The 26,852-nt window shown below is 42.4% G+C and overlaps 6 protein-coding genes across 11 annotated transcripts in view; 3 read left to right on the top strand and 3 right to left on the bottom strand.

The window, feature by feature from the left end:
* LOC105288007 (M-phase inducer phosphatase) overlaps positions 1–16,491 on the top strand; it is a 63,491-nt gene extending 47,000 nt beyond the window's left edge. For 2 of the 3 annotated variants that reach the window (XM_011353932.3, XM_011353931.3), the window contains exons 4-5: positions 12,860–13,034; positions 13,810–16,491. In XM_011353932.3, the coding sequence (XP_011352234.2) occupies positions 12,860–13,034; positions 13,810–15,261 (1,627 nt within the window). In that variant the 3' untranslated portion in view covers positions 15,262–16,491. Of the gene's footprint in view, positions 1–11,874; positions 12,080–12,859; positions 13,035–13,809 lie in introns of those variants that run through there. The other variant, XM_011353934.3, reaches the window with a different exon arrangement.
* Positions 16,492–16,593: 102 nt separating this feature from the next.
* On the top strand, positions 16,594–19,695 carry LOC113562321. Its single transcript, XM_026971377.1, has 2 exons — positions 16,594–17,316; positions 17,469–19,695. Exons 1-2 carry the CDS (start codon positions 17,142–17,144, stop codon positions 17,927–17,929), a joined length of 636 nt encoding a protein of 211 aa, XP_026827178.1. The 5' UTR covers positions 16,594–17,141; the 3' UTR covers positions 17,930–19,695.
* LOC105288008 lies at positions 18,123–19,035 on the bottom strand. The gene is made up of 3 exons (XM_011353935.3): positions 18,946–19,035; positions 18,475–18,878; positions 18,123–18,334 (listed from the first exon to the last, which is right to left on the bottom strand). The coding sequence occupies exons 1-3, from the start codon at positions 18,947–18,949 to the stop codon at positions 18,200–18,202; spliced, it is 543 nt and encodes a 180-aa protein (XP_011352237.1). The 5' UTR covers positions 18,950–19,035; the 3' UTR covers positions 18,123–18,199.
* On the bottom strand, positions 19,300–22,488 carry LOC105288010 (E3 ubiquitin-protein ligase RMND5A). 2 transcript variants are annotated; one of them, XM_011353937.3, is made up of 7 exons: positions 22,264–22,488; positions 21,575–21,858; positions 21,249–21,386; positions 20,850–21,148; positions 20,663–20,765; positions 20,427–20,581; positions 19,300–20,367 (listed from the first exon to the last, which is right to left on the bottom strand). In XM_011353937.3, the coding sequence occupies exons 1-7, from the start codon at positions 22,397–22,399 to the stop codon at positions 20,286–20,288; spliced, it is 1,197 nt and encodes a 398-aa protein (XP_011352239.1). In that variant the 5' UTR covers positions 22,400–22,488; the 3' UTR covers positions 19,300–20,285. The 2 variants fall into 2 exon arrangements, with proteins under 2 accessions (XP_011352239.1, XP_011352240.1); XM_011353938.3 differs by having other exon boundaries at positions 19,300–20,349; positions 22,264–22,486.
* Positions 22,489–22,865: 377 nt separating this feature from the next.
* LOC105288006 (V-type proton ATPase subunit e 2) lies at positions 22,866–24,165 on the bottom strand. Its single transcript, XM_011353930.3, has 4 exons — positions 23,906–24,165; positions 23,684–23,731; positions 23,526–23,613; positions 22,866–23,318 (listed from the first exon to the last, which is right to left on the bottom strand). Exons 1-4 carry the CDS (start codon positions 24,010–24,012, stop codon positions 23,280–23,282), a joined length of 282 nt encoding a protein of 93 aa, XP_011352232.1. The 5' UTR covers positions 24,013–24,165; the 3' UTR covers positions 22,866–23,279.
* A 157-nt stretch (positions 24,166–24,322) lies between these two features.
* Positions 24,323–26,809, top strand: LOC105288004. Of its 3 annotated transcripts, none has more exons than XM_011353928.2 (3): positions 24,323–24,703; positions 24,969–25,216; positions 25,560–26,809. In XM_011353928.2, the coding sequence occupies exons 2-3, from the start codon at positions 25,015–25,017 to the stop codon at positions 26,588–26,590; spliced, it is 1,233 nt and encodes a 410-aa protein (XP_011352230.2). In that variant the 5' UTR covers positions 24,323–24,703; positions 24,969–25,014; the 3' UTR covers positions 26,591–26,809. The 3 variants fall into 3 exon arrangements, with proteins under 3 accessions (XP_011352230.2, XP_011352229.2, XP_011352231.2); XM_011353927.3 differs by having other exon boundaries at positions 24,326–24,604; XM_011353929.3 differs by having other exon boundaries at positions 24,330–24,604; positions 24,969–25,207.
* Positions 26,810–26,852: the final 43 nt, after the last annotated feature.

The raw sequence follows: 26,852 nt of genomic DNA, 5'->3' as shown, positions 1-26,852 counted from the left end.
GGGGCGTACATTTCCCAGAAAATTCCATGGATGGCCCATATTATATTACTGGTGAAAACAAGTCTCATTATGTTAGAACAATGCCGCTTAGTCGTATATAGTGGAACGAACGAACGAACGTTTGTTTTCCGATCTTTTCGGCCGGAAGGAGACGAAGGAGGACTTACGCACTCATTAAAACGCTCTCGAGAGGGGAAATGAGAAAAAAACTCTTGCACCGGCAGATATTCTGAATTCATTGAATACACAATCGCCGAGTCGAAATAATGGAACCTGCCGCGCGTATTCCGCTTTGTGAATCGCGCACGCGAGTGCTACGCTCACCCCCGGCGCGCACTTCCGGTGGAGCGTGTGTATTCGTGCGCCCGGGCCCGTTGTTGCGGCCGGCATTCAGTTTCCGATTGGCAGGTTGGAATACAGATACATGCATGCTATCCTACAAAACCCGAGGCTGAGGAACATTCTTACGCAATCTTTCAACGTCATCGATTGTCTTCAAGATTGCGTCGAGATTGCGTGGAACAAGTTTCACGTCATCCCTTATGCGGACAAATCCAGCACCAAAACTATCATGTGATCGCCTTTTCCAGAAAATGTTTTTCATCTTGTTCCAGAAGGGAAAGAAGAAATTATCAAAATTTTCAGGCAAAATCCTTTGTCGTAAGTGGAGTACGAGCATTATTAATTCGTGGACATTAACGATGAAATCACGAGGTTCTAAGGCGGCAGATAATCTGCAGAGAAACCGGTTCCTCGTGTATCAAGAGATTTTTTTCACACAGAAATGAATATTGATTTGTGCCCGAGGAAAAAACCACGTATAAAATATCCATTTGCCCGTGTAAATTTATAACTCTTTATTAGAATTTTTATCTGGTACCCATGAAATAGAGCGATTGATACTGCATGATCAATGAGCTTTATGGTTCGTGTACGTGTACAGAGTGTGGAGATTGCAATCTACAAAACGTAGAATGCTATCGTCGCAATTTTTGAAAATTGAAGAATTCACGCGAGTCTTATAACGATGCAACTCGTACGATCAGTACCGTTGTTTTAATACATCATACATCATACATCATACATCTGCTCGAGCGAACTTTATTCTTGAAAGCGACTCTTCACGCAGGAAACCTCTCCAGTGAAGAGAGAACAAATGCGATTCTCAATTCTTATCAATGGTAATTTTTACCGTCAAGAATCGAGAGTAACTTTCAAGCCTTCAGCCTAACCGTGTCCATCTACACTACTTATATCGTTACAATCCGGAAAATATCGACAATAATTGATTAACAAAAAAATCCTCTTTTTCAACTCGCTCAAAATTGCCAATCGTTGAAATAAAAATATCTGCAATATTGATATCACGCAAAGTAGATTATACTTTGTTTTGTTCCACGCAAGATATCGGAGGCGTGATATCGCGCCAAGTGTCTGTTGATAGGTGTCGACCTAGGGTATATCGACGTAGATACTTTGAGCCACGTGAACAAACAGGAGTATGTAGACGAAATGAGCGGCGTCTAAACCGAGTAGTCCAGTTACGCTTTTCGTGATATCAATGCAGGCCGAGCTCGCACGGCGTTTCTCGCTGGTCCGCAACTCGAAGACGGTTAAAAATTACGCAACACTGTTCATCTCGCTCTTTCTCCCGCGTTCCTTCGCTCTCCTCCGTTCTTTCGCATCTCTCGCTCTCTTCGTCGCTTTGGTATGCTGTCGGAGGAGAAGAGAATCGCGTGTATGTCTCCTCTCTCTCTTTCTCTCTCTCTGTCTTGTCTCGACTAGCGGACGTGGCGGGCCCCGGCAACAGCGCCGGTTCTCTCGGACGAACGCGCGGATAGTTCCGAGTTTCTGTGCGCGCGGGAAACGAAGAAGAGAAGCGGTCATCCATCTCGACCTGGCTAGGCACGACCGCACGCACGGCGAAACGATCGTTAAATAATTGACGACCGCTAAAATCCCACCTCGTCTAAGCCTCTCTCTTTTCTTCCGCTGCTTGGCTCTTGATACCCAAGATCGCTACGCGCCTTGTGTTATCCGACCACCTTGCGAGACGTTACTACGGCTCGGATTACCTCATCGTCCTGTACATCCTCCTTCGCGATGTACTTTCGTGGAGCATTTACGCGAGACCTCGCCTCGCTGCAAAATTACATGCGATGCACGTAAAATGTGCGAACAAAGCGCGAAAGATTACAGAAATACAATATTGTCGATGCACAACAAGAGAGATGGGACCAGGGATAAAGGCGGGCGAGATGCCGCTCTTAAACAAATGTCGTACGTAACTAAAATTTTGATTAAAAACTGCACACGGTCGAGACTGTAAGAGAAGGAACGCTGAACATGCTAGATGATCGGGTGTAAATTTACGGGTGAAAATATTTTGACATTATTGACTGTTACATCTCGAGCGTCCAGTGCTTCGTAATCCGTCGAACGGTTGATCGTCGTCGATGTCGAGAGCCATATAGTAATCGGAGTGACTCGATCTCCTACGAGCGGTTATCGGAGCGTAAACTTCCGTAGGTTTTCCAAACGATTACACCTGTAGCTGCGAGGAAGCCCCAACGCGACGCACACCCCTATCGTATCGTTCCACGCACATGCTGACACCGAGTTTCCTCTACTTCCTCCGCTTGTTACTTCAACCGCGATTCCTCCTTCCGTGGACGCGCGCACCTTTTGTACGACGTTCCGTTTACGACGTTTCCTCTTTTTCTACCATTGCACGAAGGATTGCGCGATACCCCAGCCGAGTACCCCAGACGTATCGATTCTTGAATACCTACTTGAATGTTCAATATTTTTTAATCACCATACTCGTTTGTCAAATCGTTGGAAGACAATGTAACGTTATCCCAGATACGTACCAAGGATTACGTGCAAATACTTCATTTTCGATTAATCGGACACTCTTTTACGATTGGTAAAAGATAAGACCCGATTTGTGCCAGGGTTTGTGCCGAGTACCTGCTTCGTTTTCGCATAATTTTTATTTTTGGCTGTGTCGAGAAATCTTTTTGTTCATGGCGGTAGGCGGTAGTCTGAGTACAGCCGTACTCTTTTCCTTTCTAGCGTAGAGGAAAAGAGTACGGCTAGGTTCACCATTGTCGAAGCCGTCGCCAAAGTCCATCGCGAGAAGAACGACGGTAGCGGTACATTAACCGTCTTTGCTTTCCACCCCTGCCCCACCCGCCTTCCTTCTTCACCCCCCACCGACCGCGGCGTCTTCTCCTTTTACCGTTCTTCTTTTTGCGTTCTCCTTCCTCGGCTGCATCTTTCTTTCTTCTTCTTCTTCCTCTTCCTCTTCCTTCTTCATATCGCATGCTTCTTGAGCCTCCCCGTACCAAACGTGCAGGGAGAGGAATGCAATTCCGGAGAGCACAACACCGCCATTTCGCTGATGATGGAGCAACGGCCCTTTTGAATGACGTTCACCTTACCGCCGTGGTATCGGTTGATTACATGTATATATCGTGTGTCTTCGACTTATTTTCAAAGAAGAACGAATAAAAATTATCTGAAATTCTGTCAAAACAAATCACGTTTGTCTCCTCCGCAACAATCTTGCATCTTTTGTTTGGTTCATTTCTCATTTTACATCTAATAACAAATTGTTTGACGTCTTTATTAGATGATGTTATCAAAATGCTTCTTAATATTGATATCGTCGATCGCATATATGTGTGCATGTGCGACAATGCACACGGTTCATGGTCGTTTGGTATCAACGACAGAAAGTTGATCGAAAATACAAGAGTTGAATTATCAGTTTGAGCAGGAGCGATATTGGCTTGCCGTGGCAACGGCTCTTCCGGTTCGTTCGAATGGAGCCGATGCGGTGGGTGGAATCCGTTGCTGAACTTTTAGTCTCATTATATTGGCGGCTTCGACAGAGACTCTTTTCGAAGTGCACGCCGAGCGATCCCGCGGTCGGTCATCCGGTTTCGCGCCTCTCCCGACCGCTTTGTTAGCGAGAGAAGCGATAATTTGCAAGAAAAGGAAGCGCCCTGCGGGTTAACGTTCCTTCGTCAAGGGCGTATTCCAATATAACACTTATAAATCAAACAAACACAAAAAAAAATAAAAGTGACAAAAAGGCGTATACCTGCGAGAGGACGTTTTCTTCCTGTTTTATACAAATTTTGCTAGATGTAAATCATATTATACTGATTTATTCCGATTTTCGTAAGCTGTTTTCGTTTCAATCATTGATTGGAGATTATAAGCAAGTATAAAATTGTTCAAATAACGCAATATCCAAACGGTTATCGTTGTTGCGCATTTTGCAATCTGAGTTTATTTTGTAGCCTTTACGCGTCAACGGACCGGAAATTTGCGGTGCGATCGTAATAAAAGGTTAAAGTCGACTGATGTCAAACAATGAGAGTCAATCTTATGATACATTGCCTTGCAAAAGAGAGAGAGCATCTAATCTCTCAGTTCGATCTTTTAAAGGAAAAGTTAAGATAAATTATCAAACATTTGTCTTAACGTTTCACACGTTGTAGATTCATACGTGAAATCAGAAGGAATGATATAAGAGATCCGTGCATCTTTCGCAGCGTCGTATTACACGATAAAGCGTCACGGTGTAACTCGCGTCTCCTGCACAAGTCCTCTTTGGACCGTAGAATCCAAAGAGGTGAAGGAACCAGAGGAGAACGAGAGCCAAGAAGGGTTCGACTACTTTCGAGCATTTTCCTCGCGGTTTGTTGACGGTCCGGTGTTGCTATGCGAGGATACGGCGCTGTGGTCCAAGGGCAAGAAGGAGGCGAAGGAGGTAGGTGCCGTTGAGGATTATGCGGTGGGTATAGGACGGAGGAGGGCGAGGGAGTTCACCATAGAAGCGTCGTCATCGGCGTCGGCGTTACGCTCCGCACAGGCGGCGGTGTCGATGTGGCGGTTGAAACGTCGGTGGAGGTTGGAGAAGGAGATTTCGGGAGGTGAAGAAAGACGGACCCACGTAAAGCGGAGAGAAAGGGGAAAAGGGAGAGAAAGAGAGAGAGAGAGAGAGAGAGAGAGAGAGGGAGAGGGAGAGGGAGAGAACGAGAAAAGGACGCGGGTGCCGTAAACGCGGCGGGAGAGTGAAGGCGAAACGAAGGAACGCATGGGATCGTCTACGAAGAAGAAAGACCCGCGCACGTTTTTAGAGCGGGGCGTATCCGCCGACGCCACAAATGCAACGATCGCCAAAGTGGAAGAGCAGAAACCAATGCGAGACGGGATGGAACAAGCTCCAGGACCAGGCTTCCTTGGTTCCCTTTGGGAGAAAGCTCGTTAATCTAGAAACACGAGCTTCTACGCGAACAAATCGACCAAGGAAACATTACATGGCAAATGTCTATTCAGTATTGTTCGCGCCAAAATCTGAGGAATGAAGGGCGTGGTGGGGTCGTGATGTCAGATATCTAATAAAAAAAGAAGAAGATGCTAATAAACAGAGCCGGAAATCGACTGGCGAGAATCCATGATTCGTTCTGTTCTTGCATTCTCTTGTAACCACACACTTCGAAACTCTTCACAAAAGACGAAGAACTTTTATTCGCCTCGCAGACCATTGCGGTCCATGTTACCGAGTAACGTAAACGTCCGCGTCGATCCAATCCAACCGTCCAAGCTTCTTCCCATATCTGAACCCGCAAAATCGCGGTCTCAAAGACAATGATTCAAGAATTGATTTCGTTTCGATCCATTCAAACGATACCGGAAGTGTCATTAGCCCAAGAGAGGATACGCTTCGCGAAATTCCACGAGGGTCATTTTGCAGAGATGCGTCCCGCTTCTCTGTTTACAAACAAGAGGTCTTCCTCCGTTTTCTCTCTCCTTTCTGCGGCCACTTCTCTTCGTACTCCGTCCTCCCGTCCTTCTTCCCACTTGCCGACCCTTCCCTCCGGTTCGCTCCCTCTCTGCTTCTCGTTCCTCTCCGCACGCCCTCGCCTCCTTCGGCGAGCGAAAAGAGACCGCGACGGAGTCTCTCATGTCGTTTCTCCCCACCATCGCCCACTACCGACGCGACCGTTGAGATTTAAATCCCCCTCCGTGGTGGAGAGGACATGAACTTTACATTGCATGGGAACGCGCGAGCGCGAGCGCGAGCGCGACGATGCGATGCCTGACCGCGAAATGGGAAGAGGGCCCTGTATCAGCAGAGTTTGTTCGGGAATCTCTCAAAGAGAACCTTGGACGGGAGATCAGTCTAATCCTCCATTCATTCTGTCCATTCGGTCAATATTTTGCAGTTCTCATCTTTACATTACGAATAACCGTCGCCTCGATGGCCCGTTTCGATCTTATCATCTTTTATATCGCGCAGATGAACAGATTAGGCTGATTAATAAGAAATAAGAAGAGAAAACTCCGGGGACACTATTGATCGGACCGAGAATCGAGGGGGACTCGCGTCGCCAGGGCGAATGCTGGAACGTGGTCGAACGAATTTTCGATATGCGAGCGTCTTCTCCCTCTCCCTCCCCCGCCCCTCTCTCTCTCGTCTCAGGTGCGAGTTGGGACGACAGATAGAAACCTATGCACGACGCGCCTTTTCTTTCCTCCTCCACTTAACTCCTTGGCTCCTTCCTTCTCGCGCCTCGGGATATTTCCTGTCCGCCTCCGCCCTTCGTGGTCATCCCGCTTCACTTGGTGCACGCAGCCTTAGAGCGCACTCCCTTCTCGATTTATGCATCGTCATTCAATCCGTGCGGCTTTCCGACTGAAAGAAAATTGTATTTGAACATCGTGCGCAAAATCGACAAATGTGCGTGTTCACTTATCTCTCTCATATGTTTTCAGAGTACACGTTACGTAACTTATTAGGCTACTTTAAGGCCTACTTGATTGGTAACATTGATAGTGTTAATCTTGACGATATTGATCCCAAACATTATCGTGGACTCGGTTAATTATTTTTTGCGAAATGAGGTAGCAGGAGATAAGAATCGCAACAAATGTTTTAAAGTAGCGGATAATTTTATTCTTCCGTTCGCGACGAGTATCGTCGCAGGATTATCGTTATCGTGCGAGGGTTCGACGTGCAAACTCACACTCAACCGGTCGATTGACCGGCCGAACGACCGTCGACACGAACGTTTATTCTTTCGGTGCACTTGGGCACTCCATTCTATCACATACGCCCCCATGAACTTTGTTTTCCCCCCGCATAAGAGCCCCCACGGTATTCTTTGGCGCTCGCTGGCATGACAGAACATACGGGTGCAGCTGTTACAGGACCGAGTTTCGCAGCTAATCGATAACGGAACGCGAGCCATCGTCAGTGAATAGTAATGATTCACCAAAGTTCACCGACTTATCACTAACGTAATGAACATCTGGCTGCGTTCCCCGTATATTTCGTTTCGCTCGTAGGAAATCGACGTGTACAGCAAACGCATGATCCGACATGTACAATTACAAGTCAGACTCTATTTTGCTCGCGAATTTCATTTCAATCAATTTCAAATTCCACAGATTAATTAGAATGTAAAATAATTCTTGCTATGTGCGTCAGCATTATTACTGTTTTTAAGTGAAACGCGCGCGCGTTACTAATATATGGTACTTAAACTTGTGTCGAGTATCCTTCGTAGGTTTTACGGTTTCTTCATGTCGAAGAGCCATTTGGACATGTCTCGTTAACGCAGCGCTTAATCGCATTTATCGTATCGACATGATATCGTTGAGATATAAGAGAAAAAAGATTGAACCAAAGAGAAACAATTCAATATATCGATGTCGTTAGCGATATCTATAATTATAAATTATCGCGTAACATTAATTGACAGTCTCTTGGCAGTTGGTATTACGATTAGCACATTATTGCAAAATCTGCAAATTCATTGCTACGCCTTTTTTATAGAGAGAAAAAAGACAATTAATCTTGAATATTTAAAGTTACAAAATAAAAAAATGAATATATAGATATAGTGCGATAAAGAACGATTAGGATGCACGTTGCGCGTTAAAGACGATTTAAAATATCGGGAAAGCTCAAGCATCCCGAAGCAACTGCAGTTTCGAATAATTACGAGTAACTAACTGATACAGATAGTTATATATAACGTTACAACATTTATAGTTTGTTTAATCGTAACTTTTAATCGTACGTGTAATAATTATTCCTTTAAAACTGTTCGCTCGACATCGTGTTGACGGTTGATCCGATCGAAAGCGGCGCCAATAAGCGTTCTATTGCAAAATTACGAAATGAGGGACATATTTCCGATAGGGCAGAAAATCAAGCTCTCTTTTGTGTACATGGCACATTGATGGTGCACACAATGCTTATTCAACCGTTGCGTACCTGCACTCCTCGCCATCCTTTCGTCGCGAATAATAATATTTTAGCTAGCCCGCGCGCGTGTGCGTGCATTGCGTGTATGCGTACAACGAACAATGGATAATCAGAGCTTTTTCAAAGCCAACAGTTTTGAAGGACGTGTTTCGTTCCCAAGAACATTCACGATTCACAAAGCTATTCGCTCCCGAATTTGCAACACCACTGCTTCAAGCGTACCTTTTTGATAATCGAGGACCAAGATGCAACATGATCGTTCTTGTCCTTTATAACGCGATATACATAGATTTATTTCATTTATTCTCTCGTTAAACTTTGAATCATTTACATCTTGAGCGCGCTGCGTCCATCTCTCCGTCGCACAATTGAAAAGCATCATTGTTAACGTAAATTTCCAATATCGAGTTGATGATAATCCGATCAACTAACATTTTCTTTCTCCTCCTTCCTATCTCTATTCATCGCGAACACTTCAACTCGATCGAAACCCAACGTCGCTCACGGCTGAGCAGTGTGAGGTGACGCGAGAAGAAACACACCCTTACGTCGATTCGGCGACACAACGATTAGCTTCGATCGATTACAGCATCTGCCGAAAAGTTGCTCGAGACTTCTCACAGGATTCGGTCGGACTGGTGACCTCTCTCTCTCTACCGTTCTCCTCCCGTTCTCCTCCCGTTCTACCGTTCGCGCGCCGCTGTCTTTCGCATCCCTCTTACAGGGGTTGAGACTTTTTTCCTCCTCGGATGTCTTCCCTATTCGCTTCTCGCCGTCTCGCTTCGACGTACGTACGTATTGCGAATTCCGCTTACTTATGCGTTACATCTGCGATGCGGCGGCTGCGTACGTCGGAAGAATAGTGTAATCGGCCGGGGTGCCGTCTATAAGGGTGAGACACATACGGAGGAACAGATGATCCCGTTTAGGAAGCTGCAGAGATGTCCCGGACGTCTGTAAACTTACGGTTACCCGGTCATCGTCACCAGTGGTTCTTCAATCACTTGCGAGTAACTTTTCGAGTAAATGATTTGGAGATTAAATTATCCACGTTTTCGCAGGCATCGCGAGTCAACTACATATTAATATGCTAAAAAGTAATACTTGTAAATAATCTATTGTGTCGTAAACAAGTAGGAATATCGCGAAAATGAGTTATGCGCGTATCAAGCGTTAATCAATCGGTTTTATTTTTCACAGTGCTTTGCATTATTTTTGCATTATTTTTGAATCATCTCGGTTTCCATCAATTATTTCCCTCGCTCATTCGCCATCGCGGTTACGTCGACTTTCATGTTGCGCATTTATGAATTCCATTTCCGGAACCGGATATACTCCTCCATTTGAGAACCTTGTGACAGGTATTACGTAAGTGGCTTTCCGCCGACGGACTTATGCTGCATCGATCGGAAGCAACGTCGCGCGTGAACGGTGCGGGGAACTATACCTGTCGGCGGCGACGGCACATATATATGTAAGGATTCAAATTCTTACGGCGGCTGCGTGTGTATGTGCGTGCGTGCGCGCGCGCGGGAACGCGACGAGAGAGAGACCGCGTGCCTCGTGCGGTACACCGTCGACACCCTTGGCACGCGCCAACCCTCACAATGGATACGGCCATCTGCACTCTTTCTCACAGAAAAATCAAAGTCGATAGGCAGCAGTGAACCGCCGCCGCCGCCACCTCACCTCTCGCGACCGCAGTATCCGTCGATATTGGCCGCCGGTACTTGGTCACGACCCCGCATACACGGATTCGCATAGTCGCACGCACACGAACGCGTAAGTATCTCCACATGTGAAATAAGAGACGTGCGCGCATCTCCGGGCACGTTCTTTCTCAACAAATGAGTCACGTGGGTGAATAACCCGAAACGGATATCGATCGTTTCCCGAGACAGCTGGATCATTGATAAGGCCACTTTGAAACATTGCGAAAGATAATACAGTTGCGCATCCTCGACACGCACGAATTTTTAACAGCCTCTTAATCTGAACTTTGTTCGTTTAACGTAGAGTTCTCATGAAGAATTAAGATATAAGAGAAGAAGATGATTATACTTTTGAAAAGATGTTTTTAAACGAAAATGTAACATTAATATTAATCGAAAAAGAGAGAAAGAAAGAATCAAACTTTAATAGAGAGATCTAATAAGAATCCCATAAATGTAAAAGCACCTTAGCGACATTCACAAAAGTCGGCAATTAGGATCCGAACCAGACGAACCCGGGCACATCGATGCGATAAGCGAACAAACGATCGCTAGAAAACTGTTACTTCGCGTGCGTCATGTAATAAATTGCGCAAAGGGTGGGACTCGCGATGGGGTAACGACTGGGAGGGAAGCACATGCGGGGGGGAGCGAAACATCGAGGGTGTACGATCCGGCAGCTGTCCGTAAGGGGGTCTGCGATGGGGGGGGTATTTCGGTTCTCTTTCTCTCGTGTTCGAGTCGTGGCATTGTAGGAGTAAGAGTTCTCTCTCTTTCTTTCGCGATTGGAACAATCGTACGTGCGAAGGAACCACCCCTCGTGCTGCTTCAAAGGAACTCACGTAGGGATACGATAAAGTCAAACGACAGCTGATCCCATCCCAAGGATACAAGTCAATAAGTACGTTGAATTCGCGAGTGCTGCGTCAAGTCCGGGAAAGACGCGAATCGATAAACGATTAATTTGCGTCACTTTGTGATGCATTAAATTGTTCAGTAAGATCGTACGTGACGAGTAACAAATTCACCGTTTTCGCGGCAATCCATTTGTGGCACGTACTTTCGACTCGTGTAGAAAGTTCGAGGTCCTTTTAACCGCACGAGCACGGCCACGTACGCGAAGGATGACGCGAATACGCGCGCGCCCGCGAGACATCTGCGATCGTACGGTACACGATATACCTGCCGTGTGAAAATCCCCGAAGAAAGCGAGGGTGGCCTCGAGGATCAGGTGAAGCATTGTGATTCGAAAGAATGAAAAAACGGGCCGAGGCATACCTGTCGCTCCGATCGCAGCGAGGAATGTGCGACGGGGACCCTGAATCTCTTTCGGCCGCTCGGGGATTGTACGGTCTGTGGACTAGTATCGACAGTATTTGGAAAGGCCGATGTAGGCGAGGTTCGGCATTTTTGCCGAAAAATCTTTTTCCCTTTACCTATCTTTAACGTACTGAACTTTTGCATTAATTGCTGTTCTGATTTCGCCTCTATAGGATGATTATATAATAGTGCAAAAATATACGTAATGTAGTGAAATCGCGTAATTATCATCGGCTTCGTAACAACGATAATAATTGCAACGGATAATCGGATCTTGCGAATTAGCTAAAGACAGAAGCGTAAGACCCCAACGAGCTCGATATCGGAAGACCTCGAACCTCCGACAGCCTTTCGCGCGAGGGCAGTCTTCTTGAACAGTGCATGCGAACGTGGCCCGATGGCCCCCCCACAGCGGTCAGCCTGAAAAGGGTGTCCTCGTCCCTCGGCGCAACTCCAAGTTTACGCGGGCCCTTCGAGCCTTGCCATTGGTCGCGGTGCGTTCTCCCCACTATCACGCGGATTCACATAAAAGTTGAGTGTACCGCGATAGGCAGTCAGTCCGAAGCTCGCGTTCGGACCGTGTGGTGGTCTATCCGGGAGCTACGTCGGTCGTTCGTTCGGTTTGTAAACAATCTTCGAGATTACGTAATTCATCGATCATCATTATGGATATTCTGCAAGTGAACGAACAGATGACTTCTTTGAACAATATCCATGACGTCAAACATTTCGAAAAACTAAAACTTTGTGATAGGTACGCATAACACGCGTTGTACGATCAAGTGTTTTTGCGATGTACAGTGAAGCAAATGTCTTGACTGAATTTCGAAAATTCAGTTTGCGCGTGTGCCGAAATATGCTATTAATTTCGTTACGTTGACAAATAAGGAAAAGAAATGCTGGAGTTAGTGGAATCATCAATGCCGTGTATCGTAAAGAATCTCGCAAGAAATAAAGGTTTAATCAAAGTGTAGTTAATTGAAGCGCGCTTCGTTAACAAGCCGTGCGAATAACAATGTGCTTCACGACGAGCACTTTTACCCGGTACGCGATCGTAAAGTGACGACGACGAGTTGCCGCGCAACCGGCTGCGCCTCACCTTTGAGTCCTCTGACACGCGTCGCTGTCGCGCAGCCTGATTCGCGCGCGAAAAATTCACCGAGGCGGTAATCGACATCGAGATGGCGAAAAAAAGTTGTCATCTTACGGGAAATCTCAATATTTCGTAATCAATTAGAAGATTATCCGGAAAGAAGCAAAATCATTATACTTGGCAGGATGCATAGAGTTTACGATAAACGTTAACATGAATGTTAGTTGGACGCACAGTGTGCTCATTTAACAAAGACTGCAAACAAACGTAATTTATTTAATTATTTCTTCCCTCTTCGGCTCTCCTCACAATATTCTGACGATATAAAGTTTATACTTGAAGGTTAAGTGAGTCACACGTGAGATTGCCTCGCAGGATTCGACGTATTAGCAACCCTACGCTTTGTCAGTACGAGTGATTACATGAATCCGTTACTTACAGATTCTTTCAGAGTGTCAGAGTGAAAAACAGATGTCCATCCACGAGGACGAACGCTGATCTAATACTCGGTCTTGATCTCGAACAAAACCCGGATGGATTATCAAAGCGCGACGAGAAATGCGACAAAGAGAACGACAACACCGCCAACCTCTCGTACAATTCCAGTTCACAGAAGGTACGAATCAGACAATTTGATAAATTGCAATAAATCGCTTTGTATGTCGTTACGTTTTATTTAGATTTTTATTTGAAGAAACAGATTTTTAGTGGACTAATCCGTATATCTATACATACTGTCGAATATAATAAGATTTTAACAGATTTATTTCTTTAGAATCAATGACATCAGCCGGTAGATCCTCTAGCAATCGAACTTTGATACTTTTACCAATTTCCATAGATATTCAATGAAATTGAATTCAGTTCCGGATATGGTACGCGCATACCGGGACAGATAATGTCCTTCGGCGATTAGGGGCAACAAATCCGGCAATATACACGCAGCTGCTTCTTATCGCAGGCGGGATAGATTGATTTTAACGACGAGAGGGGGAGAGCAATTCGATTTACATCGCCCGATCGCAGATAGTGGTCTCACCACGGAAAGAAAAGAAATTATCTACCCTCTTCCGCTCATTGATTTTCCCTTCCCGTAATACACGCGACACCTTGCGCGCCCGATGGTGGTGACCCCCCGATTGCCGCGCCGACGTGCTTCTCGCTTGCTTCTCGATAATCGCGTCGTATGATTTGTATCACGCGCATGCATTACCATTGGTCCGAGATGATCGATAAAAATCACCGGAAACGTGTCAACGTTTCCCACGAGGACCGCGCCGACCGTCAGTTTGACTCCAATTTAGTTATATAGTTTACTCTCATTTTGATAATATTTCTTTTAAAAGTTGCAATAATTTTATTATTTATCGCACTCTGTTTTTTCCGTTCAGGTACGTTGTAAAAAAGCACGCTGTCCCCTGCAAGAGTGCGAACTCAACAAACAGATGAGCGACTATGAAATCGAGCTCGTCGACGACAAGGAGGAAACGCGACGCGGTGCCGCGGTATCGCGGTGCATGTCCATGGACTCGCGATACATCGACAGTCCGGTGGAATCTCCACAATCGATGGTCTCGAACTCGCGGGATTCCCTGTTGCATCTGGAAGCTACGAGATCGGCCATCCTACGCAGACTGTCGTCGGGATACGAGAGCATGGACGACGGCCTGATGAACGAGCTCATCGATATGGAGACGATGGACGATGAGACGCAGCTACCGAGCGACATCTCAAAGTTGTTATCCGGCGATATCGTCGCACCCGAAGCATCGGTGGAATGCGACGTCTCGACCACTCCCGAGTTCTCCCGTTCGAAGGTTTCGGCCAAGGTCAGCTGGTTATCAAATAGGTGTCTGCAGAACCAGCTACACAAACGGGAAGCGACCATCGTCTCGCCACCGTTGTCCAAGATCCGCACCTGTCTGTTTCGTTCGCCCACGACGACCTGTTCGTCGAAACTCGGCTACGATGAGAGAGCTCAGGGAAGAACGTACTGCATCGAGGGAGATTCACCGTTGTCCACCAGATCCTGCAAACGGCCATCGGAGGAACTGTCGACGGACGAGATCGCGATACTGAAGAAGTCGCGCAAGTCAAACAGCTTCTGCATTAACGCGATACCCGAGTTGGTCAGCAGCCCGCGTCCACTGGCGCACCCGAAATTTCAGAGAAGCCTGTCCGAGAACGAGGCGCACATCAAATGGGCGGTTCACCGCAGCATCACCGATTCCGATCTGATTGGTGATTTTAGTAAACCGTGCGTGCTGCCACTCACGGATAGCAATCACGCGGACCTGAAATGCATAACGACCGACACGCTCGCTGCGCTGTTGCGCGGCGAGTTTGCCGACCGCGTCGGTTCCTACAAAATCGTCGACTGTCGCTATCCGTACGAGTACGACGCGGGACACATCGAGGCAGCACTGAATCTCTACAACAAAGATCTCGTCGAGCGGATCCTACTCGAGCCCCTGGACGCGACGGTTCCCGAGATCCAGTCCGACATCAACAAGCGTCACGTACTCGTGTTCCACTGCGAGTTCTCCTGGGAACGCGGGCCGAATCTCTCGCGATTCTTGCGCAGCTTGGATCGCCAACGTAACAAGGAGCAATATCCGGCACTCTATTATCCCGAAATTTATTTGTTGCACGGCGGCTACGAGAAATTCTACAGGGAACAGAGGGAATTCTGCTCGCCACAGGAATATAAACCGATGAGACATCCCGACCATACGGAGGAGTGCAAACACTTTCGCAGCAAGAGCAAGAGTTGGCAAGGAGACAAATCCAAAGGGAATTCCACTCAGACGGGACGACAAAATCTCAAGCGTTTAGGTTTTTAGACGCACCTCTCTTAGTCGGTACGAACCTGTGCCTGTGCGCGCATCTCTGTGTCTTCACATCATATCGTGTACAATTCGTCGCTCCCACTGTTCGCTAATCGTTTAAACGTTGAACGTTCACAAACGGTCGGGATGCGTAACACGCCTAGCGCGTGACTCAAAGTGCAAACGGCGCGCAGAGAGTTTAGCTTTCTTCATTATTATACTTCATTCGTACACTCTCGATTGATTTTTCGCTCTTTACGCGCTACTCGCTATGACTGACTCGAACGCTTCTCCCGCGAGTATTTTGTACATGGTGTAAATTTTATTTTAATGCGCCGATCGATGCGGATTATATGAAGAAGAAATTAATTCCAAACAACTTGATGTCGATATTGAAGTCAATCGGAATCGATATATTTTTCATAGTCAACACGGGCGCTACGATGACGTCTCACCGCACCGTGGCCTCTCCGCTACGCGTGTCTCGTATCGAAATTAAATTTTGTACATAAAAAATTATATATCAGATACACGCATCGTATAATTTCTATAATTAAGTTGGTCAATCAAACATTGCAATATCACACACGCGTGTCCTGTCCCGAGCTGTCTCAGCTGAGCAGACGGGCTAATTAATCGGGGTACAATGTACTACTGCGTAAATATACTGCGGATTTTTTCTTTCTTCAGATGTTTATGCGATACCTCGGGCGGCCATTCCGTTATGTACATACGATACATGCCGAGACATTTGTCTCGGCTACGTCGATTTCAATCGTGCGGTATTGCTTTGTCAACTCCTTTAAAGCAAATGCTTAAGATCGACGCTGTGAATAGCATAGAATGTATTCGTCGTTGCAATTCGATTCAAATGTATTATTATTAATATACACGCGAAAAATATTGAATCCCTAAGTACTCGCATACTCGGATCGACCTTAAATCATTTTTCATTCATTTGTTTTATAAAGAGTTATAAAAGAAGCCAATTTCACGCAGTTCAGCGCAGTAAAACAACATCTGTGTGTTTTCGAGACTTGAAAGAAAAGAAATTGTTATCGCACGAGTACTTATGGATTAATCGATAATTATTATTTCTATTAGCCAGATTTATCGAGTAGGAGTGACGCAAATATTATTAAATATGTGCAAATTTTTTGTTGTTACATTGTAAAAATTATTTCCACGTTACATAGATAAATATATACGCCACGCAATACGCAATATAAATACGATGTATTTTCCTATCTCCAGTGTTTTTATTTCTTGCCATTTCCTTAACTCGCTTTCTTCCTACGTCTATGATAAATTTATCAATCTCTCAATCAAAATCACTATGATGCAGTTGCAAAATTGCAAACGTGAAAACGAACGAACGAAGATGGTTGTTATTGCTATGCGCGGTGCGATGTAAATATTTCTCCAAAACAAAACAATAGCGCGCGAAGAGAGGGACGCAATTTATTGTCCAGTCGTCCAGATCGTCCACTCGGTCATAATGTCCATTACGAATGATGCGCTCCAAGATTCGGAGTCAGAAAACTGCAAAATCTCATCATGTTATACGGAGAGATATAACGTGCAGAATGAGGAAAACACGACCGATCTTGAAAACGAGGACGATGCATCGGAAAGACTATCAACCGATGTCGATGGAATGGAGAATCAACTTACATTTACAACAGATTTTGAATCGTCCATCAATTGCGGAAAAGAAACCGAGTATAATACGGATTAATATTTCAATTTAGAGTTGATCGCACTTTCATAAAGTCATTTCATGAATTTCCACAAGTTTCATGTCCAGATTATAATCAATACAAGAAAATTCGGAATTTTATAATTTATATCGCAGATCGGTTCTTCATGAGCGCGCCGAAAAACTTTGTTCGGAGATGTCGAGTCTTCGGGAGAAACTGAACGAAGAAGTGGCTCTTTGGAAAAAAGAAAGGGAGGAATTTCAGCTTCTTCGCGAGAGAAGCGACGCTCTCGCGTTCGAAGAGGCAACCGCAGCCGCGCGAGCCGCAGCCGCTGCTTATGCCATTGAATCGCCGCTCTCGAACGGTTCAGGTAGTAATAAACATAAATGGCAGCATTTATCTTTTATAATACGTGTATACGTATTAGTATTACATATCCTTCTCTACTCATCATTAAACATTTTTCATTTATCTGTTATGAATTAGTATTTTAACGTACGATAAAATAGCTTTGTCTCACAGATAACATTGTGGACATTACGTCAAAGCAGAGTATCAGGGAGTTCGCGATACTCGAGTACGAGACAAATCTCGCAAAGTATCAAAATCCATATTCCTTTGAGCAAGCCGAGCAACGGTACAACGCGTACAAACACGCGCTCGTCGACGCTTACGGGCAGAAATTATCCGAGGTCGAGCGCCTCTGTAACGAGGAACTGGAGAAGATACGCCAAAGCGCCGACAGCTTACAGCCGTTTCAAAAAATTGCATCCCAGTGGTCCATCGACGAGAACAATCATGGTGATTCGAATCGCGGTTCCGATGAGCGATCCACTATGGATCAATCCAAGATTGTCGAAATCAGTCTCGGTAATGAGACTAATGAGTGGTGCATATGTGGGAAAATTGACAATGAAGTTAACATGACCCCAGACATTCTATCCGCTCGATTCAAACGTGAAGAAACTTCCATTGCTACATAAAAAGTTTTACAATTTTTTCGCATGGATAAACTATTCCGTGATGTTGCATTTATATACAATACCTTTTCAACAATCAAGAGAAGAAAAGATCTTGATGTCATTTTTACTTGATAAAAATGGATATATATAATTTGATTACAATTATAAATTTATATATTATAATAACTAACTAAAATATTTATATCAAAAGAACTCTTTATAAACCATTTTTATTTGTAATACACAAATGAAATTTTGTCACGACGAATAAGAGGAAAAATGGCAAAGATCTCACACGATCTCCGATAATCGTGTCCAAATATCATCTGGATTAGCACGATAACGTCTGTGTTTGACACGAGATTCAGCTTCTTCCAATAACATTTTACACGATTCGATGCGCTTCGCTACAGCAGTTAATTCTATCTAAATAACAAAATATTGAAATAAATATTGAAATGTAATATGCATATTAGAGAATTGATCATAATGGTACATCCGTACATACGTACACGCGTATACATGACGCATTTTATTTTTCACGAAATATAACTTGATTTACTCACGTTAATATCTGTAGACTCTTTTGTCTTTATCAACAAATCGTAGTCGCGAGCAAGTTCTTCAGAGATATTTGTTAAAAAAACAAACGGTTGTTGTGCATTTTCTGTAATCTTACGTAGAGAAGCTTGTAATTCTTCCGTAGTCATTCCATCAATGTCGTAGGAAGGAATTGTCATGCTCCTTAAATTGCGTACATGTTCTACGGTCTCTTCTTCACTCGCAGTTTCTTCAATCAATTTATTAGTAATGTTTCCTTCGGTACTTTCGTCAATGTGTAACTTGTCAGCTGTGCGAGCCAATGCCTCAACAGGATCGATTTTCTTGTCATCCAGTTTACTTTTCCCATCAAACGTTTGACGTTTCGTCGATTGTAGAGATGGCAAGAACGTCGATGACTTGGATCTCGCTTGTAATGGAGCTAGATTTATTCAACAATATTCTCTCTCTCTTTACCTATTATTATGTCAGCTTACCCATAGAATTCTTTATGCTGTCAAAGTCTTATCCAAGTTGTACGTACGTGTAAAATTCTTCACGCGAAAAACCATTTGTCAAAGATGTTTTTTTCATATATTTCACCTTCGTAAATTGCATAAAATTTTCCAACTTGAACAAAGTACGTTCATCACCATTGTAACGTAACGTGCGTTTCCACGAGCTTGTTTGATCGATTTTGTATATGCGCCGCAGAGTATGTGTCATACGTGTAAGTAAATTGTAATAAAAAATAGGGTAACTGTTAAGTTTGCATGTATCTTTTATACTAATGTATCGATTGATCAAGGTATTGGAAGTTTTCTATCACGAGAAATAAATGTAAAAACGTATTTATCAGAAATGATCTTTTCATTTAACTATAGCCAAGCCAGTACATACGATCAAAATGGAAAACGAACAAATGTAGATCTTGTAACAAATTTGTTAGGCATCTTACGCATACACATTCATGGCTTTTAAGTTATCACTCGCATATTAAGTCAAAGTCACTTATAAACCTAGGATAGTATTATATATATATATATATATAAATTGTCTATTAACAGTACAATAGCAATTACAACTACTTCACAAATATTAAAGCTATCACAATACCTCCTTTTTCTCCGTTCCATTAGTATCTGACGATTAATTTCTCTAAAGACTGAAACTAGTAATAGTAATGGTTTTACCAGCGTCTTATAAAAAAACATGAAATTAATCTCAACATTATCAATAAAAAAAAACGGGAATCTTTTAAAACAATAAAACTATTGATGACGAATTTACAATATAGAGTTTATGATTATTGCGTGTGCGTGTGTATGTACACACATATAGTGATGTGTATTGTTCTTCCCTATCCGATGTAATTCAATTTACACGCATGTCTGTGTATAGTTCTTCTATACACATAAGTATGTATTACTATATAGCGTGTTCTCAAAATTCGTATGAAAATGCTGTAACAGAAACGCTTGTAAAAAACTAAATAATGAAAATACGCATTACAATACAATTACATATCCCGATAATTTTTGAGACTGTACAATCCAATCCTTTTGAGTCTGAAAATTTGACTCTTTGTTCGATTAAAGAAATGTTTATCAAAGTTTAAACAATTTTGAAATCTTTTATAAGATTATAGGCGAGAACATATACATGAGAATTTATATGCGTTTTCTTTACTCTGGGTTTTGTGAATCTCTCTGTTACGATGTTCCCATACTCGAACTGTGTAAGACATTCTGTATATATATGTATAGAGAGAGAGAGAGAGAGAGAGAGAGAGAGAGAGAGAGAGAGAGTGTGTGTGTGTGTGTGTGTATAGCACAGCTTAAAAGTAAATAAGTCGCGCGTCTTCGGGATTCTGCTCCACCGGACAATATGGACATTTCAACCTAGAAATAAATTGATTTCTTTTAAAAAGTGCTTCAGTGCTAATGTACTTTGGTCTCGCCGCATATGAAAGACGTACTTATTCGCACTGGTGAGTTTGTTCAATGCGTCCCGAGATATAACGTGGCCGCATACCAATTTCATTGGCGGATTATTTTCTGTGCTTTGTTGCCTGAGAATTGGGCAGGCAAAAACTGAATGGTAACGACTTTGCTTTCCCAAGTCTATCTCGATCTAGACAGAAAGAATATAATTTATTCAAGACACTTTAAGCTGCATGGCTATAAAATTTGGCACATAACGGATTTCACTTACAGGTAATTCATCTTTACCACTCCAAATGCCGGTGACTTGTCTTTGTTGCATGACTTGTTTAATGTTCAACAGTGCAGGCAATGCGGTGCATCCTGCGTTGATACTGTGTGATTGTAAATAATAATGTAATGTTTTGGTCAGTTTTTTAAGGCTCATTTTTAATTATAGACAGATAAGGTATACGTACCACACGGAGAGCGGACTGTCGACGCTCAAGCCTAACAACGTGCATGCTTCCTTGGTGAAAACGTCGTGTATCTCGAGCCATAAAGTTGGATCTAACAAATGACTATAGGGAGACGATTGAATTCCGTGTGGCAGATAAAGTAACGTTCCCATTAGAGACTGTACTTCCTTCTCGTAACGTCCAACAAATTGCGTGAGATTTTGACGAGCATACAGTATAGCCTCTCTTTGCTTAGAAGGCCCTTGCTGAACTAATCTTATAAAATGTAATCTGTGTAACTTAAACTCAAGGGAAGAATTCTAAAAAAAGAAACCATAACATTAACATTATTTGCGACATTATGCGTATGCTCTGTATTCGAAATAAGAAATGAATTGCGTGTTTACGAGGCAGGAATACCTGTGCTAAAAGTGCTTCCCTATGTTTTTTAGCCCACTCTAATGCTGGTTCAAGATTCCTCTGTTTTAAGCAATCTAGTATATAGTTTAGTTCAGTAAACGGTTCCTTTCTGCCTTCGTCGGTTTTAATACCAGCTTCCTGTAAACGTTCAGATAATTTTAGCGTATAACTAAGCCGTTGCGATACGATACGATTGCGAAAACAAAATGGCTATGAAAATCTAGGATTTTCAAATAGAATTCAGAGACATTGATATCAAACAAACGTACAGTAATTTTATTAAGCAGAATACAGCATACCACTCTTTCTAGATAAGAAACACTTACCGCCGCTAATTCATCCGCAATGTCCAACATCCCTTGGCGATAGAAATGCTGACAGATTACTTGATTCAAGAGATGAGACTTTTCTGGTCCAGAGAACACATCTTCTCTACTGGTATTTGCAAAGTCGGCAATAAAATTTCTGTCTATTGCCTTACCCACTTTTGACACCGTGCTGTGTAAATCACGGTGATCCGTTGCCAGTCTTTGTACAGTATCACGTACTCTCGTCATTGCTTGTTTTAATAATTGCACTTGTCCAGCTGTCGGTTCTTGATTAGGTGGTGCTAACAGAAACGAGCAAAGCTGTTACTTTATAATAAAAACAAACGGACTGTTTGACATCGTTTTTACTTGTATATAAGATAGTGTAAGTAAAATTTACAAAGATATCAATGAAACAAAATGCATGAGAACACACAGTTTCTCAAGTCAGTAAGTCACAGATTTTACAATTAATCGTGAGCAGTCGGTTCGCGATCTCTCCTTGGTACAAACTCAACTAGTTTCGTTTGAAGGTTAGTACAGATGAAAATCAATTGCAGCAATACATATGCAAAGGATCAATTTGGTTTATCAAGGATCAAAAAATAGAAATTTCAAATTGCGAAATTTGATCCAGGATCTCTCTTCCGAGGACAAAGATCTCGAGTAAGGATCTAGAACAGCGTTAATCATCCAACCCCACTTACCTTCATCCAAATCTCTTTTCAGAGAGTAAATGTGATTTATCAGGTCGCGTAACACCGTGTCAGCGTGTTCGTTTATAGCACCAAATTTTGATAGAACTTTATCTACCTCGCGCTCAACGGCATTACACGCCTCCATTATTGTGTTAATATCGGATTTGATATTTTGCACCAGTTTTTCACAACACAAACGAGAGAGCACGAACTGAAACGTCGTTTAAGCCGATATCGCATGTGTCGCATCACGACACGAAACGAGTTTGTTGAGAATATCGATTGGCTAGCATCTCACGCGTCATTCAACGATCATCGCGTTGATGCGATATAACCTTTAACAAAGTATACAGTTGCTTCGAAAATTTGTCATCAATTTTCCATTCGTCAGTGTATATTTCATTAATTTTAAATTAATACATGTGAGAGACAGATAATTATTAAATTATACAAATAAATTAGACATAACATTTATATTATTTTATATCATTTTTCTAAATTCATTTCTTTCTAAAACAAGTGTATTAGAATTACCTACAGGACTTGCATCAACTACACAGAAAAAATAATATGTAATAATGATGAATAATTACTATATATATATATATATATATATATATATATATATTCTTAATTACGTACAACACAGCTAGTAGAACATTTAGATACTTAGTAGGATATATTTTTTCAATTATAATACTATATTAGCACATTTTTTATTACAATATCCATATATGTATGTATATATATAGTTCATATAGGCACGTAAATATAGATAAATATACATAACACACTGAAACTTTTTACACGTTCCTAAAAAGGTAGTAACGATAGATATCCTATATACAGAAGCATTATCTCTTCATCAATGATAACGAAATTTTCAATCATAACGTAAAATCCGAATTAATTATTACATATTAGCATTCAATTTCATTTCTGGATAATTATACATTGTTATTAAAAACCATATATATGTTAGGGAATGCATGAATGCATAAACGATTAATTAAAATCAAAAGTTTCTATTGCGAAGTTCTTGCTGCACCTGGAATACGATTGCCCTGCAAGAAAATTATTGTTGTATCTATCTCATATTTTGTATCAGTTATACAATAACACCTACATACGCAACAGCATGTAAATTGATTATCATTACACATGTATATTTAATTGCGTAATTTAATTATTCTTTTATGCTAAAGTAAGGAAATAACAATTATGGTCTAGTTATAAAATAATTAGATAGATTTCTCGTACTATATACTTACCCATTGCTCAGCCATGACCAGTACTGTTATATTATCTAACCTTGGTCCAATTAATGGATTCATTTGTGCCATGTAGCAGCAGAGCCAACTATGGAAAATTTCATTCGTGTATTAAGATACTTGTAACATTAAAGTGTTGTAAAGATTACTATACTTACAATAACCAGCACGTAAAAGCTGTCAATATTAGTAGAACCTGCAGTATCCTAAAAACACACGTTGACATACTTGAAATATAATAATCAACATGTAACATGAGGTAACAAGCAACACACATCGATTTATCTTAAATTGACTTAAAAAAAAACTTATCAAAATTGTATAGATTTGGATAGATCGCGACAAGGACTAAGGAAATAAAGACATTGGAGTCTACTTACCCACGATTTGGTCCCTTAGGGACGAAAAGCGGTAAAGTTATTCCTACGATCGCTACGACGCCCCAGAGAATCGTAAAAATTGCTACAGGTAACGCGGACGCTCCCATGTTTGTCCGATAATAATGATTCTTCTGACACTCGCGTGAACGATACCAAGAGCCAACAAACGTATCACGCACAGATCGGTCAGAGCTGACGGGAGGTCGGGAAGATCACATGAGAGAATCCTCAAGCTGTCACGTGACACATCGATTTCTTCTTACGCCAGCACCAGAGGTGTTAGTACAGCAAATATGCGGTAGAGGTCCGTGCTAGTAATCCATAAATGAAGCAGTAAATAGATGGACTAATTTATATTAAGCTTACTACACCTATTGTAGATTGAACGTAAAACCCGTATTAGGCTACGTATTGAGATTGCAATCTGACCAATCGGAACAAGGAAATTTTAGTTCCTTTTGTCCTGATTAGTCAAATTTCAATCTTCGATGCGCAGTGAAGGGCTGGTAAATGTGAAATACGAAAGTATTTTTAACACAAGAAGAAGTAGTAACATTTGCTATTTTAAGAATATGTAATTACAACGAGAATAAATACAAGACAATATGTTTCAAATTTTAAAAGCGTTTTTAGATTTCTTACTAGTTTGTGATAAACAAAGTTGCGTGGTTTGACAGTTGTTTACTACTAAATGAGGAGGTACTTCAATATAATAAAGTGGGAACCGCAGTAATTCCACTTTTTATCCCCAATGCGTAAAAAAACCAATATGCAAAGAGAAATTTTAGGAAGCTGTTCGTTCGTACCATTCCATTCATACGCTCAATAATTTTTTATCGCATTACGTTAACCTATACGATTACCTCTTGAAATTACAGCGAATCGTATGAAAGATTGAATTTAATCGAAATTATTAGTAACATTGCATTTTTATCTACGTTATTATTCTGTTTTCTCTGAGAAAATGCGAAACTATGTAGAAAATTGATTTATTCAATATAATAATACGTCGTAGTAATCCATTTTCTATCGAAACTGTGTATTTAAATGAGAATAATTCCAGCGATCAGTAAATCCTCGACGAATGGAATCTGAGAAACTCCGATTGGATGAAAATGCGTCCGACAGCGAATTTGGATGAATCTGTGACGGCGAATCGATCCGTGCAGGCCGTTCGGTATACTGCTGGGCATCCATCACGATTTTCTAAAGAACAAATATCTGACACGAAAAATGCACAAACGGAATACGAAACGCATTTGTCGCAAAATGCTGCGCATTCCTCAACGTATGGACCTAGCGGTAAGCAATGTATGTAATATTCAACCGTTTCAATCAACCTGAAATATATAACTCCATTTCCATCTAGCGTTTCGTTCCCACTTTCAATTCCACGTACCGCACGTGGATATCGTTTCTCTTTTCGCTAAAAACCGAAAAATAATGTTAGAATATATTAGAAATATAACGCGAGAATAATAGATTAGATAGAGATTAATATAATACATCAAAAGAAATAAAATCCATAAAGAAGCGAATATTTTTACATAATATTTCCATCTTGTATCGTAATATTTCATTGTTACTTTCTATAACGATATCTCGACTGCAGTGAAAATTAATGATAAAGTGATAATCAATTTCAATTTCATAGTGACATCACAAAATTGGTACGTCAGAAATCGTGAACGGCACGTTAATAGCACAGAGGAAGGTGTGCCTAGGAATCTTGAAAAACTAGAGCAAAAGCATAAAGGAGTCGGTACATGCGACATCGATTCGCCGCGTAGATATCATCAGTCGGGGACTATCGACGAGAAATCCTGCGCCAAGCTATATCTGTGGTGCGTGAAACTTTGCCACAGAAAAAGAGAATGCTCCGAGCACGTTCTGGGAAAGCCGACGAGACGACTTCTCGAGCGAATGAAGAAACGAAGCAAGGAGTGTGAGAAGCCCGATGAAACAACGGTCGCCAGTGTATCAGCCGCGTGGTATCCGCGTCGAGATCCGATAAGTCCAAGTGTCACGAGGAAACCTAAGAGAAGTCATAAACAGGACGAATTGGTACAACTTACCGATGTCATCGTGGACACCAAAAGGGAGAGAAAGAAAAAAGAGAGAAGAAAAAAAGAGAAGGATGAAAGGGAAGGAGGCGAAGAAGAAGTATCGTATGCGCGCGACGAAGATTTCGTTGTCGAGGATCGCATCGTCTCCAGGAAAGCTCCGTTGTTGCCTCCACCACTATTGACAGATTTCACGAAGAGTTGCTGTTACCTGTGCGCCCAGAACACGCTGGCAATCACGGCGGCTACTACTACTACTAAGCCAGAACAGTCAGACAAGTACGTCCAAGTTTCAGCTCATAAATTACGCGCGGCCATGTCCCCGGAGCTCGATAAGAGCTGCAGTCCGTTGCTGCTGGTGCACGTGGCGCGGTCGTCCGTCAAGGTGAGGACACGCGAGACGAGCACATTGTGCCCTGGCACAAACGAGCTACGGCGCAAAGAAATAATAAGAGTGAAGAAGCGCAACAAGTTCGGTGTGTTCCCGGGGTTGACGCGGAACAAGTGCCCGGCGGGACGACACGCCGCCTGCGAGACCGATAAGACGATCGTCAGACGCGATGATAACGCGAGGAAATGTGAGCGAAGGAATGGGAAATGCTGCAGAGAGAAGGACGCCTGACAAGTCGAATCTCGAAACCTTCCTTTGGATTAATGATGCTCACTGGTAGAAGAATATAATTGTTCGCGTCGTGATCCATTAATTCTCGATCAAATTATCAAATTATATATTTTTATCAGAATTTGTAATTGAGCTATATTATTGAGAATGTTTATCATAACATTGTTTTCTCATTTTCTTATTCAAAGATTAAAGAAAGAAACTATTGCAAACAGGGAACACGATTTGTTAAACAATGCACGAGAGAAAGAGCAAAGTCTCA

This window comes from Ooceraea biroi, chromosome 7, assembly GCF_003672135.1.
Source record: "Ooceraea biroi isolate clonal line C1 chromosome 7, Obir_v5.4, whole genome shotgun sequence".
NCBI lineage: Eukaryota > Metazoa > Arthropoda > Insecta > Hymenoptera > Formicidae > Ooceraea > Ooceraea biroi.
This window is presented reverse-complemented; position numbering and strand designations above follow the sequence as displayed.